The 15,040-nt window shown below is 43.3% G+C and overlaps 1 protein-coding gene across 1 annotated transcript; it reads left to right on the top strand.

Moving 5' to 3' along the window:
• The first annotated feature begins 1,403 nt into the window (after window positions 1–1,403).
• LOC148390969 (mitogen-activated protein kinase kinase kinase 12-like) lies at window positions 1,404–14,896 on the top strand. The gene is made up of 14 exons (XM_088388743.1): window positions 1,404–1,796; window positions 3,384–3,899; window positions 6,960–7,143; window positions 7,336–7,527; window positions 7,607–7,765; window positions 9,276–9,434; window positions 9,522–9,630; window positions 11,038–11,147; window positions 11,949–12,065; window positions 12,158–12,295; window positions 12,568–13,267; window positions 13,369–13,436; window positions 13,604–13,892; window positions 14,114–14,896. The coding sequence occupies exons 2-14, from the start codon at window positions 3,410–3,412 to the stop codon at window positions 14,186–14,188; spliced, it is 2,790 nt and encodes a 929-aa protein (XP_088244869.1). The 5' UTR covers window positions 1,404–1,796; window positions 3,384–3,409; the 3' UTR covers window positions 14,189–14,896.
• The last annotated feature ends 144 nt before the right edge of the window (window positions 14,897–15,040 follow it).

Below are 15,040 nucleotides of genomic sequence, written 5' to 3'. Positions count from 1 at the left end.
CCTCGTCATCCGCTTGTTTGGTTGATTGTCGTCATTGTCAGGCAGGGTGACACTTATAACAAGCTAGCCCATGACACATGCAATTCGGATACTAATTCATAAACCTTAGATTATTGTGTGCATTGCAGATGTGTTATCTTTTTATGAGTTGACTTGTATTGTAACCGCACACAACATTCACATATAAAACAGTGGTGAATATTATCTTATCTACCACCTTTGTAATAAATTCTTAAAAATAGTAACGAGACTTTATGGACACCCTGCAGGGCACATTATAATTTATAATAGTTATTTTTATAATAGCATAGCACAACATAGTGCATTACATTTGCATTATAGTACACCAGACAATAACAATCTGGCCTAGCATAGTATAGCACAACATAGCATACTGTAGTGTGGCTCCTTTTCAAAGTTTCTACATTTTTCTCATGATTGTTTTTTTTTTTTTAATATTTTAAAACTATATGAAGGTTTGTAACCTGCAAAGCTAAGAACAAAATGTTTTACTATTATTATTATGTTTTCTTAGCACAATAGTAATGAAAGAGGATTTAGGTCAGTACCTATTTCTCATGCGTCTCCTGTATGTTGTGCGTAAGTGTGTGTCAGTGTGTGCGCTAGTTAGGGTTTCCCCCACTGTCTCCAGGCGGTGCGATGAGGTCATTGTTGGGGTTTAAACCCAGCATAATCCAGGAGATAAAGGCTGGATTTGGATTTAGCACTCAAAAAGGGTCATGAAGCTACAACGATCAGACTCCCACACAAACCCTAAACTATTTAGACTGTTACACAAACAAGGATAGGCCTCACTTTTATTTTCGTTCCCTTTTTTACAGAAATTCTATGAGTGATAGGGAATGGTAGAATGATCCTTATTAATGATCTTTCCAACTAACTTTCAAGTAACTTTAGAGATCTGAAAAGTCTGCCTGACTGTGACTACATACATTTTACTTCTGTCTTGTATTTGACCTGCTAGGCTACTGTGTTCCTTTGAGTCAAGTATTATTTTTTTTTAAGTTGGCATAACCAGTGATCTAAATAATAATGAGAGGAGTGTTGCAATTGCCATAACAAATCCTTCGTTCCCAGTGTGGCAGACGGGGAAGAGGGTGGGGTGTAGTTGGCTCCCAGATTATGCACCAATTAAACTCCATCCAGAGGGCGTTAATAAGGCTTGAAAAGGATTTACACGACCCTGTCCAGTCAAATGCTGCGCGCTTTGTGGATGACATCATTTGGATCACCTCACATACCAGCTGACCCGCCATTTACATTCCCCCCACCTTGCAGAAGAGGAGCCACACGCGCATCAAGGCGTCTACCTGCACCGGCACCGTCTACGTCAGCGTGCATCTTTTCTTTGATTGGACGACAGCCTCCATTAAACCCCGCCCCTTATCCCCAGCTTCTTCCTCCGTTGCGCTCCCTCTCCTCTCCTCCCTTCCCTGCCCCTGTTTACAGACTTCAACGTGAGCCGCGGTCGTCGTATATAATCCCGAGTGAGGCCGCGTAGCATCCTCAGAGAGGAGACGAGATGGAAAAGAAGGTGTAAGGAAACAAAACAAGCATTTAAAAAAAAAAAAGAAAAGAAAGGGAGGGAACGGATTGAAGCGTGGATTTTGAGCGACGTCACCGTCAGTGAAGGTTGGATGCTGGGGATAAGGATGCGACTAGCGTGATACGTGTGGGGAGGAAAGAAACAGCATTCACTTGTATTTTTCATCATTTTCTGTTAAGTGGAAGAGGATTTAAGTCCACGAGGATGGACGTGCGCTCTCAACACTGAGGTAAGAGCCAGTTTACCCCGGCATTTAAGATGCGGCAGTCATGTTAGCATATATATCATAACCACGGGTTCTTAAAATGAAGGTTGGGAACCTAAAATAGGTCCTGGGCCCATTTTTATTGGCTCCTCTATTGCAGTAAAATGTTATTAGCGCCTTATTCATGGCAACAGTAATTATGACAATACTTGATGTTACTGTGTTTGCATTACTGGGGAGTGACAATTGAATTTATCAATTTGGTTTTGTGTTGGGCACTACAACAGAGTTAGCACCTTAGAGGTTCTATGTTCAAACCATCCATATTCTTAAAACATGCATGTTCATTTATTCAAAGACTAATGTGTCTCCGCGAATGACAGGATCAAGCTCACCCGTGACCCTACCGAGGACAATTGGTTTAGAATATATATGGATTGGTTTTACCTTGCATTTGGCAATATTAGTACATTGTAAATACATAGTACATGGTAAATACACAGACAAAATTAAAACAATATTTTGTATACAGCATCTTGAATGGAATTTCCAGTATTTGTGATGCAAAGGTGATACGCAAGATTTACATGAACTTGATCTAATATAGTTCAAGCTTTCTCTTTATTTATCACCCTATGGAGAAATTTGGCTTTCCACTGGACAGCTGCATAACCCAATCCAATCCAATCATACATCAACATCACACATTAACACCACATACATATCATTTTGCTTGTTCATGTTGGTTAACTTAATTGAAGGATGAATGAGTGAACAGTTCAGTACATGCTGGGTGATCTGATCATATTTTTTTCTTCAGTAATAAAATGATTGAGCCATTACCAAGCCCAGTGTGTTGGATGTGCAATTAAGGCAGGTTGGAGGCCCCAGATGTGTCTCCATAATAGAATAATCAGCGTAATAGCTCACATTGTCACGGACGACCATATTCCTTCATTTGTCATATAATTCATGTGTGCTGCGAGCACGTATGACTTTACTGGTAGCTCGGATATGGATGTAAATATAGCTATACACGGATGCCATGGCAACAGCGTGAGCTCCTCTCATAACTGCATCGACATGATTCTTTTTTAAATCAGTAATTATATTACATCTTAAAAGGATGATTACAGGTCTTATGCTATGAGTCCTTCTGGCAATATCTTTTGTTAGGGAGGAATTAAATGTTACGTTTTGGTTTTGTAAATCTTGTGTTTGTCTAATAGAAGAAGAAAAACAAAGATGATAAGCCTCAAATCACTTTGATGCATCAAAGATTCTGCCTTAGGAAACACTTGCTTCATTGGTATGTGGGATTGGGTTTTTCTAAAGCAGTATAGTTTTTTTTTTTTTTAGCTGACCCAAATAAGACTTGATCTAGGGAAGACAAATGTGACATTAATTTAATTAATGTCATTTTCTTCCTACCTGTTTTGCTCGACAAGAAACCCAAAGTTGGTGGCGATGTCTTTTATATTATGTTTGCTTTCAGAGACACTTATATGCTTAGATGCAACCAAATTTGCATCGTTAGGACTAAATCTGCCATGCTGAAAGGCAATCATTTCACGCTGAATTGATTTGTAACACGTCCTACTCTCTTTCAAGGCTGCCCGTTCTCCAGTTGTTCCCCCATGGCTCTCATTCACGAGCCCCGCGCCCCGTCTCCGTCCCTGTCCGGCTTCAACACCCCTCTCTCCGACCCCCCGTCCTTTCGCCGGCTCGATGCTGAAACGCCCTGCACTCCTGAAATGGACCTGACGCCGACCCAATGCGTCCTTCGGAACGTCCTCTCTATAGACATGGGGGGCACGGTCGAGCCAGGGGGAGGAGGGGACGGTCCGACTCCAGGGCCCCACCAGACGCCAGGCGATGAGCAACAGGAGCACTTTGCCAACAGCGTCCTCAAGCTGCACGAGCATGACGGCGGTTCCGCCAGGACGGAGGGAGAGGGGACGGAGGCGGACGGCAGCACCGTGCGGCGCGAGGCGGCCAACGCCAGGCTGCAGTGCCAGTCCAACGGAGGGGGCGGCGGCTTTCTGGAGGGCTTGTTTGGCTGCCTGCGACCTGTTTGGACTATGATCGGGAAAGCGTACTCCACCGAGCACAAACACGACCTGGACGGTATGTTTACTCACCGCCTGCTTCCCCTCCAAGCACATCATTAAGTACTCCGATAAAAGCCAACATGAGATACCTTTTTAATTCCACACTGACGCTTTGCTCAGCTAATTAAATGATAATACCCCCAAGATTAATTTCATTAAACAGTTGTAAACCAGGGGTGAGGAGTACTTTTCTTATCACTATATTAAATTAAGTCCTTCAAGGGAAATATCAAATTTATTAAAACAAAATGTGAAGCTCAAATACACGCTTTTACAAAATTGAGGCTTAATTGTTGAACTATAATTCCAAAAACAAGTATAAGTAAGTACATAAAGGATGCCGAAATAATGACGATGAGGTTAATTATGTATCTTCTGCCGTCTGGTGAAATAACATTTTATTGTTCTGTGTAGGGCTACAACAAATAATCGACTACTTTGATTTTAAAAAAAAAAGTCAAGGCTAAATCTCTGTTAAAGATTTGCAGGGATAATTTCACCAAACAGACTAGACTCACATACAACTCTGTGTAGTACTAAGTTGGCTTTTAAAGGAACCAGACACGCCATCTTTGATTATATATTAGAACGGGTTAGAGAGCAGAATACAATGGCCATTAAATTGTTGAGAAAAAAAAAAAGAAGGGAGCGATGACGAAATAATGACGAAATAACGATGACGAGCAGGTGCCTCTGATGAACAACGGACCACCAAAATTGATGGTATTGATGCGCCCACCTCTGGTCGTCAGCATCGATAGAAGATACATTATTTTTCATAAATAAATAATACTCTTCAGAGCAATGAAGTGAAACTGGATAAATACAATACCGTGACACAGTGGTTTTAGCTTTCCCTGTTGTAAACAAACCTTTTTTCTCCAGTCAGAGGTTGAGATCCACCATCAAAAGCTCCACCGGGCTTATTTCCACCCGCCCCCATACCCATGTCGGCCTGCTCGTGCTCGTGCCCACCCCCACCTCCGTCCTTGCTTCCATCCATCCATCTATCCATCCATCCCACCGCAGCCCTCTAATGAAGCCGGCCCCCTCTGACGCACTGTTGTTTATGTCTGCAGCCACTACAATAGCGCAGCGCTCCCGTGGGACTCCTCTGCCAAATCTGCCTCATGTATTATGCATGGCCACGCTCTGACCCTTCTGCCTCTCATCTCTATTAACCTGGCACACGCGGCGCGTTCACGCACACGCGTACCCGAGCGCCAATAGAAACAGTTTAATAAGCAGCGCCTGGCGCAAGCCAATAAAGTGGCAGAATACCAAGTCTAACATGTTACACATCACTCACACGGGTGGCAGATTTATATCTAGCCCTGTCTTCATTGCTCGCTGATATTTTATCTCTCCCCTCTTTTATATTTGATTCCCACCACCATCCATTGCTCCTCCTCCTCCTCCACTTCCTCCATTGTCTCATTTTTTCACCTCTTTATCCCCTGGCCGTTATCGCTCCCAATCCATCTGCACCTTACAGCCCTCGCTCGCAAAAAAAAATAAAATACAAGTAGCGTGACACTCAGCCAAGGTCAAACGAGCCAAATTTTCATCTGCTGTAAAATAGAATCATCAAAATAGTGTGTAGAAGTTCTTTTACCCAAATCATATTTTAAAGCTGAATAAGTAAAGTTCTTGAATCATTTTAGTGTAAGCTTTGCTCTAAATTAATGCCATAATTTCTTTTCTATACATCTCTAATAATCAATTCACCCATAATGCAAATTGTATTTCTAATGTCAAAATTTAATTATTAATCTCAATGAATTTTCAAAATATCTGCAAGAAAACTAAGCTTAGCTTTTTTTGGGCCAAATATTTATTTATTTAAATTCATGAACAACAACCAAAAAAGTTGTATTGATTCAAAGTTATGCTTGATTATTTACTGAGCCTAGTTAGCACATAATCAAGATTGTTCATATTTCTTTAGATGAAATGCACGTTTTGAACCGAACTACATTGTAAAACTTCCTTCTTTATTGAAATTTCTCTCTTCTTCCTGCTCTAAAAAGGTTCAATGTCAGGAGCTCACGTATCTAAATGCTAAAAGTCCACATTAAAGCTCCGTAATTCTGGATGCTCTCTTTATGACAGCCAATTTAATAAACGTGGTAAAGTCTGCATAAAGCATTGGAAATCAGCAAAGTGATTTTAAGTAATAGCCTCCTTGGCAGAGGTGTAAAATAAAAAAACAGCAATAAATCGAAAAGTGCCTCCATGGCGACAAAGCACTCCTCTGAAGCAAAGCGAAAAAGCAGGAAAATTGCCCTTTATTGATTTGAAGCCACTGGGCCTGGAATTTTTTCCATTTAACACACAAAGCAGACCAGCGGAACCCTACCACACCATTTCAACCTAAAGACATTTAATTAAACGTCTCATTAGTCACGGAGAGCATTAATCATTCATAGCGTTCTTATTAATATGACAAATGTTTCTGAATCTTGTTGTATATCTCTTCCGCATTAACAGCCTGTCACCGGCCGACCCTTAAGGGGATCCCCCTCACTTCTCTTTTACCCATCATCTGTATATCCAACATGAGAGCGCTCCAATCTTCCCCCTCCCCCTTCCCGAGTGCTGCACCCTTGTTTCGCATCAGCCCCACAAAGGTGCTAAGGAGGATTTGGGAGGCTGAGGCAGAATTACACGGAGGAGATTAGGAGCTCCAGCACTAACTTCACACTCATTACGTTCAATTGGATCCGCAAAAGAACACGATAGCGCCTTAAATGTTTCGCTAGCTTACTGTAATGTAGTATTACGGCCGACTAAATGACTTTTTGGGTGGGATTGATTGAGTACTTAAACGTGCAACATATACATAATTCCAGCCATTGATTTTCTGTAGCGCGATAAAACAATGTCATGAAAAATGCCATGCTGAGCTTGACTTCTCACAAACTTTAGCATCACACTTGTATTTCAATTCATTGACTTGAGTTACTCGACTTACTATTTAGGAGTCCAAATTAATCAGCAAAATGAATACTCATTAAAGAATAATGTGTAGAATGATTTAATGCTGTGAGGCTCACAGGTTCGTCCATTTTTTCAGAGGCGTGGGAAGTGCCCTTTGAGGAGATATCAGACCTGCAGTGGGTGGGCAGCGGAGCCCAGGGTGCCGTTTTTCTGGGCAAGCTTCACGGACAGGAGGTGGCGGTGAAGAAAGTGCGCAATATCAAGGAGACGGACATTAAGCACCTCCGCAAACTCAAACATCCAAATATCATCACTTTCAAGTAAGTCAACCATTGTTGATGATTTGGGTTATCATGGATGACGCTCTCCCCCACCCCAAATGTTATTGCCTATATTAACAGTCCTAATGATAAACCACAAACTGAGATTCCAAAACAGTTTTATATCATTTTCTGAAATATCTACAGTCTTCAAAATAAAGGTTTATAGATTATATTTGTTCTGTCCAACAGAGGAATCTGCACCCAGGCTCCGTGCTACTGCATCCTCATGGAGTACTGTGCCCAGGGCCAGCTTTACGAGGTGCTAAGAGCGGGCAGGAAGATCACACCGTCGCTCCTTATGGACTGGGCCATGGGTGTTGCCGGTGGCATGAACTACCTTCACTTGCACAAAATCATCCACAGAGACCTCAAATCGCCAAAGTGAGCTCCACCGACCATCTGGAAAATAACGACTCGGGGCACTGCTGACAAAACGTGTTGATTATGATTTCGCTTTCAGTATTCTGATCACGTATGATGATGGGGTGAAGATTTCCGATTTCGGCACGTCGAAGGAGCTGAGTGACAAGAGCACCAAGATGTCCTTTGCCGGTACGGTGGCCTGGATGGCTCCCGAGGTCATACGGAATGAGCCCGTCTCAGAGAAGGTGGATATTTGGTATGTAGCCTCTTGTCTTACCTAAATTCATTGTGTGCCACTCAATAGTGTCTTATATGTTATACTAGGGGTTCTTAAATGTTTCCCATACGGGGGAGAACATTTTCATCCTAATGATAACATCAATTAAACATACTGCATGTACCCCTAAATGTCAAAGGAATTAAGAAGCTGTCTATTTTTGAGAAAAAAACAAAACAAATCTAAATAAATGATGAGACCAACGTTATCACAAAAGATAAGAACAAGCGAATTTAAAAATGCAATTTTAGTCTGAAATAACACTTTTGTTTCTGAAAATGTTTTTTTAAATAAGACTATATCATCAAATAATAACCCTGTTTTTTGAAACAAAATTGAGATTTAGTTCTAATTAAACGTCTTTTGTTCTAAATAAGAAAATCATTTCTGTCAGGATGGCGGATTTTTACACAATAACTATCTTCAGTTCATTTGATAGGTAAAGTAAGGACGATTGATTAATTAACATATTTTCCCTAATTGCTGATATTCAAATTATGTTTCATTTCAAATTATTTTGGCTGACAAGGCTGACAACCCCCAATTTCAAAACCCCCGGACGAGAAGCTACTACTGTACAGAGCGAAGGATCTTGTTTCGAGAAAATCTATCATAAGATCTCATTACAAGAAATTCTATAGGCTCCCCGCCATGTTTGATGGTGTGCCCTGTGATCAACCCTCAACTCTCTCACTCCTCATCCTTTGCTCCCTCCCTCTCCATCCCCGCTTTGCTCTTGCCTGCCTCGTAAAAAAGGAGCACTGGCTAATTTAATAATTGATTTGCCAGATGCTGCAGTGCTCGGGAGAGGCTGGAATAACCTTCCAATCCTGCGGCTGCTTTGGCCCGCGGCCAGCAGTGCATTAGCCGAGAGGTGAAAACAGGATTAAAAAGCTTTTCCATGCAGAATAGCAGGACATCATCTATGCATTTCATAGAGTGCCTCTTAATGTATGTAAATCACTAGATCACTGGTCTCTTGAACATAAGAACACACACTTCGATTACACTTAAGTTTAAATCCTTTAACTCCAACAAGCAACCCAGTTTATTGGACAAGACGTTTGATTATTCAAGCGAGCTGCGAGATGTCGACGTTACGAATGTAAACATGCCATCTGGATGCTGGAAGTGAGTGATAGTCTCGGCTCCTTGGATACATTGTCACCATAGCAACAGAAGGAAGGTGCCAACAACTGACTCTCTGTAGATTGCCAACCTTCCCATGGGGACTCATCAATAACAACAATGACTTTGGCGATACCAAAGAAATATTTCATCACTTCTTATCAAATTGCTAAAAATGTATCATTTCCACATCCAAAGGCTTGAGCAGCTCAAGCGAGATAAACTGTCCATCATAGATAAGAGTCGCAAGGAAAGCGAGACACATTTCCATAAAGCTTCAAGCGTGACATTTAGGTAACGCCACCTTTCATCTGTTCCTGTCAAATCTTATTGGAAATAAATATGCATTGTGTGTGCGTAGGTCTTTCGGCGTAGTGCTTTGGGAGATGCTGACGGGAGAAGTGCCCTATAAAGACGTGGATTCCTCAGCTATCATCTGGGGAGTGGGCAACAACAGCCTGCAGCTGCCCGTACCTGACAGCTGTCCCGACAGCTTCAAACTGCTCTTGAGGCAAAGCTGGTGAGCAGACAGCCAGATAACCCAAATTGTGCTTTGGAGATAAACGCACACTTTCCGCAATGCTGACTGATTTGTGTTTCCAAACAGGAATTGCAAACCAAGAAATAGACCTTCGTTCCGACAGATTCTCCTGCATCTGGACATCGCTTCAGCGGACATCTTGTCTACCCCGCAAGAAACCTACTTCCAATCACAGGTAAAATTCTTCACCTGAAAAAGCCCACATTTAAAACCAGTTCTAGATGGATATAATATAATAACAAAAAATTTAAAATAAAGGTTTTTGTTAATGAAATAAAATCAGCTTTAAAAATAAATGATGAGTAACTCAAACTATAGTGACATCTTCTGTAGTTTTTGTCAAGAATTGTATGTTTAACTTGAAATATATTTGAAGCCTCTTATTTGATTTCCCTCACGGCATTTCTCATTCTGATTAATGAGTTCAATGTGGCGTGGTATGCATTTGCATTTTTAATTCCAAAAATAGATTTTTACAGCTCACCCCGTTCTATACACCCTCCATTATTGCTTAGTCTCCTTCCCAGCGATGCTTTCAATGCCATGTGCTTTTCAGTTTTCCCCATTTTGAAGTGCACAAAAAGCTTTTTTAAGCTGATTCCAACGCATGCCAGTTTACACAAAATCCCACCAACGAGAAACGGGTCAATTAAAAGTGACTTCCCAAATGTTTATCCACTGGAAAACCCGTGAAGTGCTTCCATTAATAATTGGCTGTCAAAGGCGTGACATTTGTTTCCAGTCTGGTGCGGCTACAGCAGGGACCCCTTCTGGCCTCCTGGGAGCCTGCTAATGATTGAGCTTCCTTTGAGCCTTCCAACACACCGCTGCTGTTATTTCTTTGTGTTTGTCACGTTACATTCACTAATTCCCGCCCAGCCTCCCTCATTTTAAGCCACTCGAGTGTGTTATAGCAAAAGGAGGGTGTGTGTGTGTGTGTGTGTGTCGGGCAGCTGAGAAAACACGCATTCACTGGATAGTGGCCTATTTCCTTTAAAGGTCACGGCGCAAAACCTCCATCAGGCACTCTCCACTTATCCTTTATTTCTCCCCGTACCCCCCAGCCCCCATCTCGATCCTCCACGGTTTTGCTATAATGGGTTTTTCTCGTGACGTCAAGAAGAAGAATTTGCCGCTGCTGGAGTGTATTGATTTCTCTAATGGTGTGGAGCAGAGAGAGCGCAAAGAAGGGGGCCTGGCGATATTGAAGAGTGCACATTCAGTCCATTAGCTTAATAAGAAGAGCATCACTCACGCGTAGAAAGAAACACACCCACGCACACACATATTTGACCTCCACGCTACGACAGGTATCAAATAACGGTTGTCACGATTCACCAAGCGTGTGTTATGGTGTGTTCGTGCCATGTCAGTTCATGTTCATTTTTGCTCCCAGAGTATTGATTGTCATTAATCGCCCAAATGGATTTTGTCTGTAATGTTTCTGAAGAGCTGAATGTTATTTTAATGCATTTGTGTTATCATCAGGCTATTTAAGAGTTTGGGGGGTTTTTTTCGGAAAAAGGTCCTCGTCACAGAGGTTTAGTGTTTTCACTGGGGTTTTTTTGTGGTTTGTTTTTAGGCCGAGTGGAGGGATGAGGTCAGGCACCACTTTGAGAAGATCAAGTCTGAGGGAACGTGTCTTCACCGCTTGGATGAGGAGCTCATCAAACGGCGCAGGGAGGAACTGAGGTCAGATCCCCTGCAGTGTAGCCCTGACCGCTAAATGCTAATACATGCCAGAATTCAACCTTCACGGTGGTAAAATTCAAAGGAAGGTGACAATATATCACGTACTGAAGGAAATAACTCTGAAAATAGACTTACGTGAACAGGTGCTGTTCCAGAGAGAGTTGGCATCGATCCCGGGGAAAGTGAAAGATGTAATCCACATTTGTCGCAAATTGCTCAAGCAGTCATCAGTAAAATGTTTGCCACAAACTAACACTCATCTTGTGTTTGCCACAAACTAACACAGCTCGTGAGAGGTTTTGGCATATTTGTTGCATAAAGTCCAACCACAAGCCTTTCTGTGGCTTACATGTAGAGAAAAGCAAAAGGCCTGCTCTACCTGTTCAACCAAGCTGGTTAAAAATTGTGAGGGCGGAGTTAGTGGGATCAAACCAAAAAAGGCAGGGTTAGTGATGTCACAAACCACAAAACCTAAAAAAAAAAAAAAAATTTAATTCATGTCAGGGCCCTTTAAGGGAAAAAATAATGTGAAAAAAAAACAAGTGGTGTTCTTCATGCTTGCATTAATGCATTAAAAAAATAAATAACAAAATAAATAAATGAATAAGAAAGTAAATAAATAAAAATGTCATAAAAATCTAAGAATGCCTTATCTTGCAAAAGGCAGAAAACACTGACAAAATTATCATCATTGATTAAATCTGGGTGCCGTAATCGTAATCATTGTAATCAATTAGAACAATAAAGATGTATGCAGTAAGTTTAGTCTCAAGTCAATATTGTTTCCCTCCAACCCCACAGACATGCACTGGACATTCGGGAGCACTACGAGAGGAAACTGGAGCGAGCCAACAATCTCTACATGGAGCTCAACGCCATCATGCTGCAGCTTGAGCTCAAGGAGAAGGAGTTGCTCAAGTACGAACGCTCACCTCAGCTCAGCTCACCTCCAGACGACCTGTGCTGTCCGACGTGGCTATCAAGTGAATATTTACTGTGTGTTACCTCAGGAGGGAGCAATCGCTGGACAAAAAGTACCCGGGCTGCTTCAAGCACCACAGTTCCAGACAATCGGCCTCCTCCAACTCTATGGAGAAACTCATGAAGAAACGCAACGTGCCTCAAAAGCTGCCTTCTCACAGCAAAAGGTCAGTTAGCAGCAACGACTTTATCAAAATGTCATAAATCCGATTATGAACTTTCCCAGGCAACGTTTTAGGTAACCTTTCGAATATTTCTGAGAAACAAGAATGAAAAGAGGCTAATAATAAAAGAAAAACTAGTCCAACCGTTGAGGACAACCAGATGTTTGCAGGGTAATACTGACCCCTTGTGGACATTGCTGGAAGGAACGCGTTTATAAAACAAAGATAAAGCCTAACAGATTTTTTGAATGAAGTGCATCCTTTGTGTCCTTCAGGCCAGACTTACTCAAGTCAGAGGTCATCCTTCCCAAACTGGACTCCTCCATGACCCAGGTGACCATCCCAACCAAGGGCTCCACGTCGCCCGGCCGCTCCCGCCGTGGAAAGCCTCGCTACAGGAAGGCGGGCAAAGGCAGCAGCAGCGAGCTGGCTCAGCTGAAGGCCACGCTGTCTTCGTCATTGGCCATGATCAGCGCCACCACGTCGGTCCCCAGCAGCAAGCAGCGTCTGGACCCCAGCGCCGCGCTCAGGGGCCTGCAGCACGACCTGCTGCTCAAGAAGATGTCGTCCTCTAGCCCCGACCTCATCTCCACTACGCTGGAGGCGGAGGGACGCAGGAAGGGCCAGGCCGCCCCCGGCCTGGACCGCGCGGGCAGCCAGAGCGCCTCGGCCGGGCTAGAGGATGGCGGCCCGGACGCCGGCCCGGACGTGAGCGTCGAGGTGGAAGAACAGGCGGAAACGCCGCCGCGCAGCGACACGCCCAGCGAAGACGCCGCCTCCGTCCCAATTGCCAGTAGTCCCGACTCGCCGTGCGGCAGGGGAGCGGCGGCGAGGCGGCCGTCGTCCACCGGGAGCCCTCGCCTCCCTCAGGATGGCGAGGAGAAGGAGGAGGGTGCGGTGATCACACGCTCGCCCAGGAGTCAACGCCTCACGCCATCGGCACTGCTCTACAGGGCAGCAGTCACACGCAGTCAGGTGAGATGAGTAGAGATGGAGCTCAGCAGTAAAGTACATTTAGCACTTACGTTCACGTCTCATCACAGTTGGATGACTTCTTGAATGAATGTTTTCAACAGAGACGTGGTGTGTCATCCGAGGAAGAGGAAGGCGAGGTGGACAGTGAGGTGGAGCTACCCAGAAGATGGTAAGTGATGGTAACCTCATGATGGACATTTCGTGTGTGTGCTCAATCAAATTAAAGTAACACATGTAATGTTGAAGCTGCTAGCACGCCTCACTTCACTTGTTAACATGAATATCCATCCATCCATCAATTTATACTAATACGGCTTCCTTTGCGTTTGCTCTCAGGATGCCGGCGAGCATGAGCAAATGCCAGTCGCTGTCCACGTTCAGCTCAGAGAACCTGTCGGTGTCGGACGGCGAGGAGGGCAATACAACAGACCACTCGCACAGCGGCACACCCGACGTTGTCAGCACCAACACGGATGAGCGTTTGGACGACAAAAGCGACGACCTCCTCTCGCAGGGCTCTGAGATCCCTGCCGACCCCGCCGCCTCTGACGGTCTGTCTGAGAAGGAGGCTGCCGTCCGCCACGTCAGGACGCAGCTGGCCACTCACGACTTTAACTACGATGAGGTGAGTTTGAGGGCTGTACTCCTTCGGCCTTAAGGTTCAAAGGTGCACATTCAGTATAAATCAATGCTCCTTTTGTTGTCATTAATGTACCAAAAAAAAAAAAAACATGCCTTACCCCCTATAAATACTTGAGACTCGTTGCGGCTATGTGAATAACTGAGCAATTTATTTTATCTGTGTAAACCAGAACTAAAGGTCGTTTTTCTTGGTTCTTCTCAAAGGTTCTCTATGACGACTCAGACTGCGACAGCGCTGAGCTGGACCACCCGGGCGTAGAGCCCAGCCAGAACTGGTGACAGCCACCACCATCCCAACCCCGTACACGAGGTCATTGAATGCCTCGTTTTATCAAACACACACACACGCACGCATGCACACGCGCACGCACACACACACACACACACACACACACACACACACACACACACAAGGCTGGTCATGAAGATTATGATCAGACTGAACAAAGTGTGTGTGGTTTCTCACTGTCACATTACAGAATCCTATCAGGTTTTAGTTGGCCTACTTATGCACTTGTTTGTCTCTTAATTTATTTTTTACTTGTGTTTAAAAATGTTTACATTGTGTTGTTGTGGATTACGTTGCCATTTTCTACATGTACATAAAGAAAAGCCGCCAGTGTAAAATGAACAAATTTCTAATACGCGAGATTGTATCGTTTGAAAAAAGGTGCTGACATTTCTACTTGTGGATCACATGAAGCTTTTTTTGTTTTTGTTAGTTGAATGTATACTTGCTTGCGCATCCCAACGCAAGTGAACAAAAGAGTTATGTGAACAAAGAAGAAGCAATATGTTCATTAAAGTCTATAGCAGCGTTTACTTGACAATTTCTCTGGATGTATATACTTTTTTTTAGATTAAAAAAAACCCAAGCATGATTCTGGTATATAAATATTGGATATTTATGGTTTAGACGGCAGGAGTTTTGTAAAGAGGAACCACTGAATGCGATACAATAAACATGGCAGATTTTTAGCAAAATGAGATCCATTTTTATTCCTTATCTTTTATTCCAAGCACACACACACCTATTAAATGGCTGGTGCGCTCAGTAGCAGAGACAACCTCTATTTGTCCTATGATAAGAAAATATGCAAATTAACAAAGCTGTCAGTTGGCATGTCTGGC

Source organism: Syngnathus floridae, chromosome 11, assembly GCF_059516105.1.
Source record: "Syngnathus floridae isolate MCC-2025c chromosome 11, RoL_Sflo_1.0, whole genome shotgun sequence".
Taxonomy (NCBI): Eukaryota; Metazoa; Chordata; class Actinopteri; order Syngnathiformes; family Syngnathidae; genus Syngnathus; species Syngnathus floridae.
This window is presented reverse-complemented; position numbering and strand designations above follow the sequence as displayed.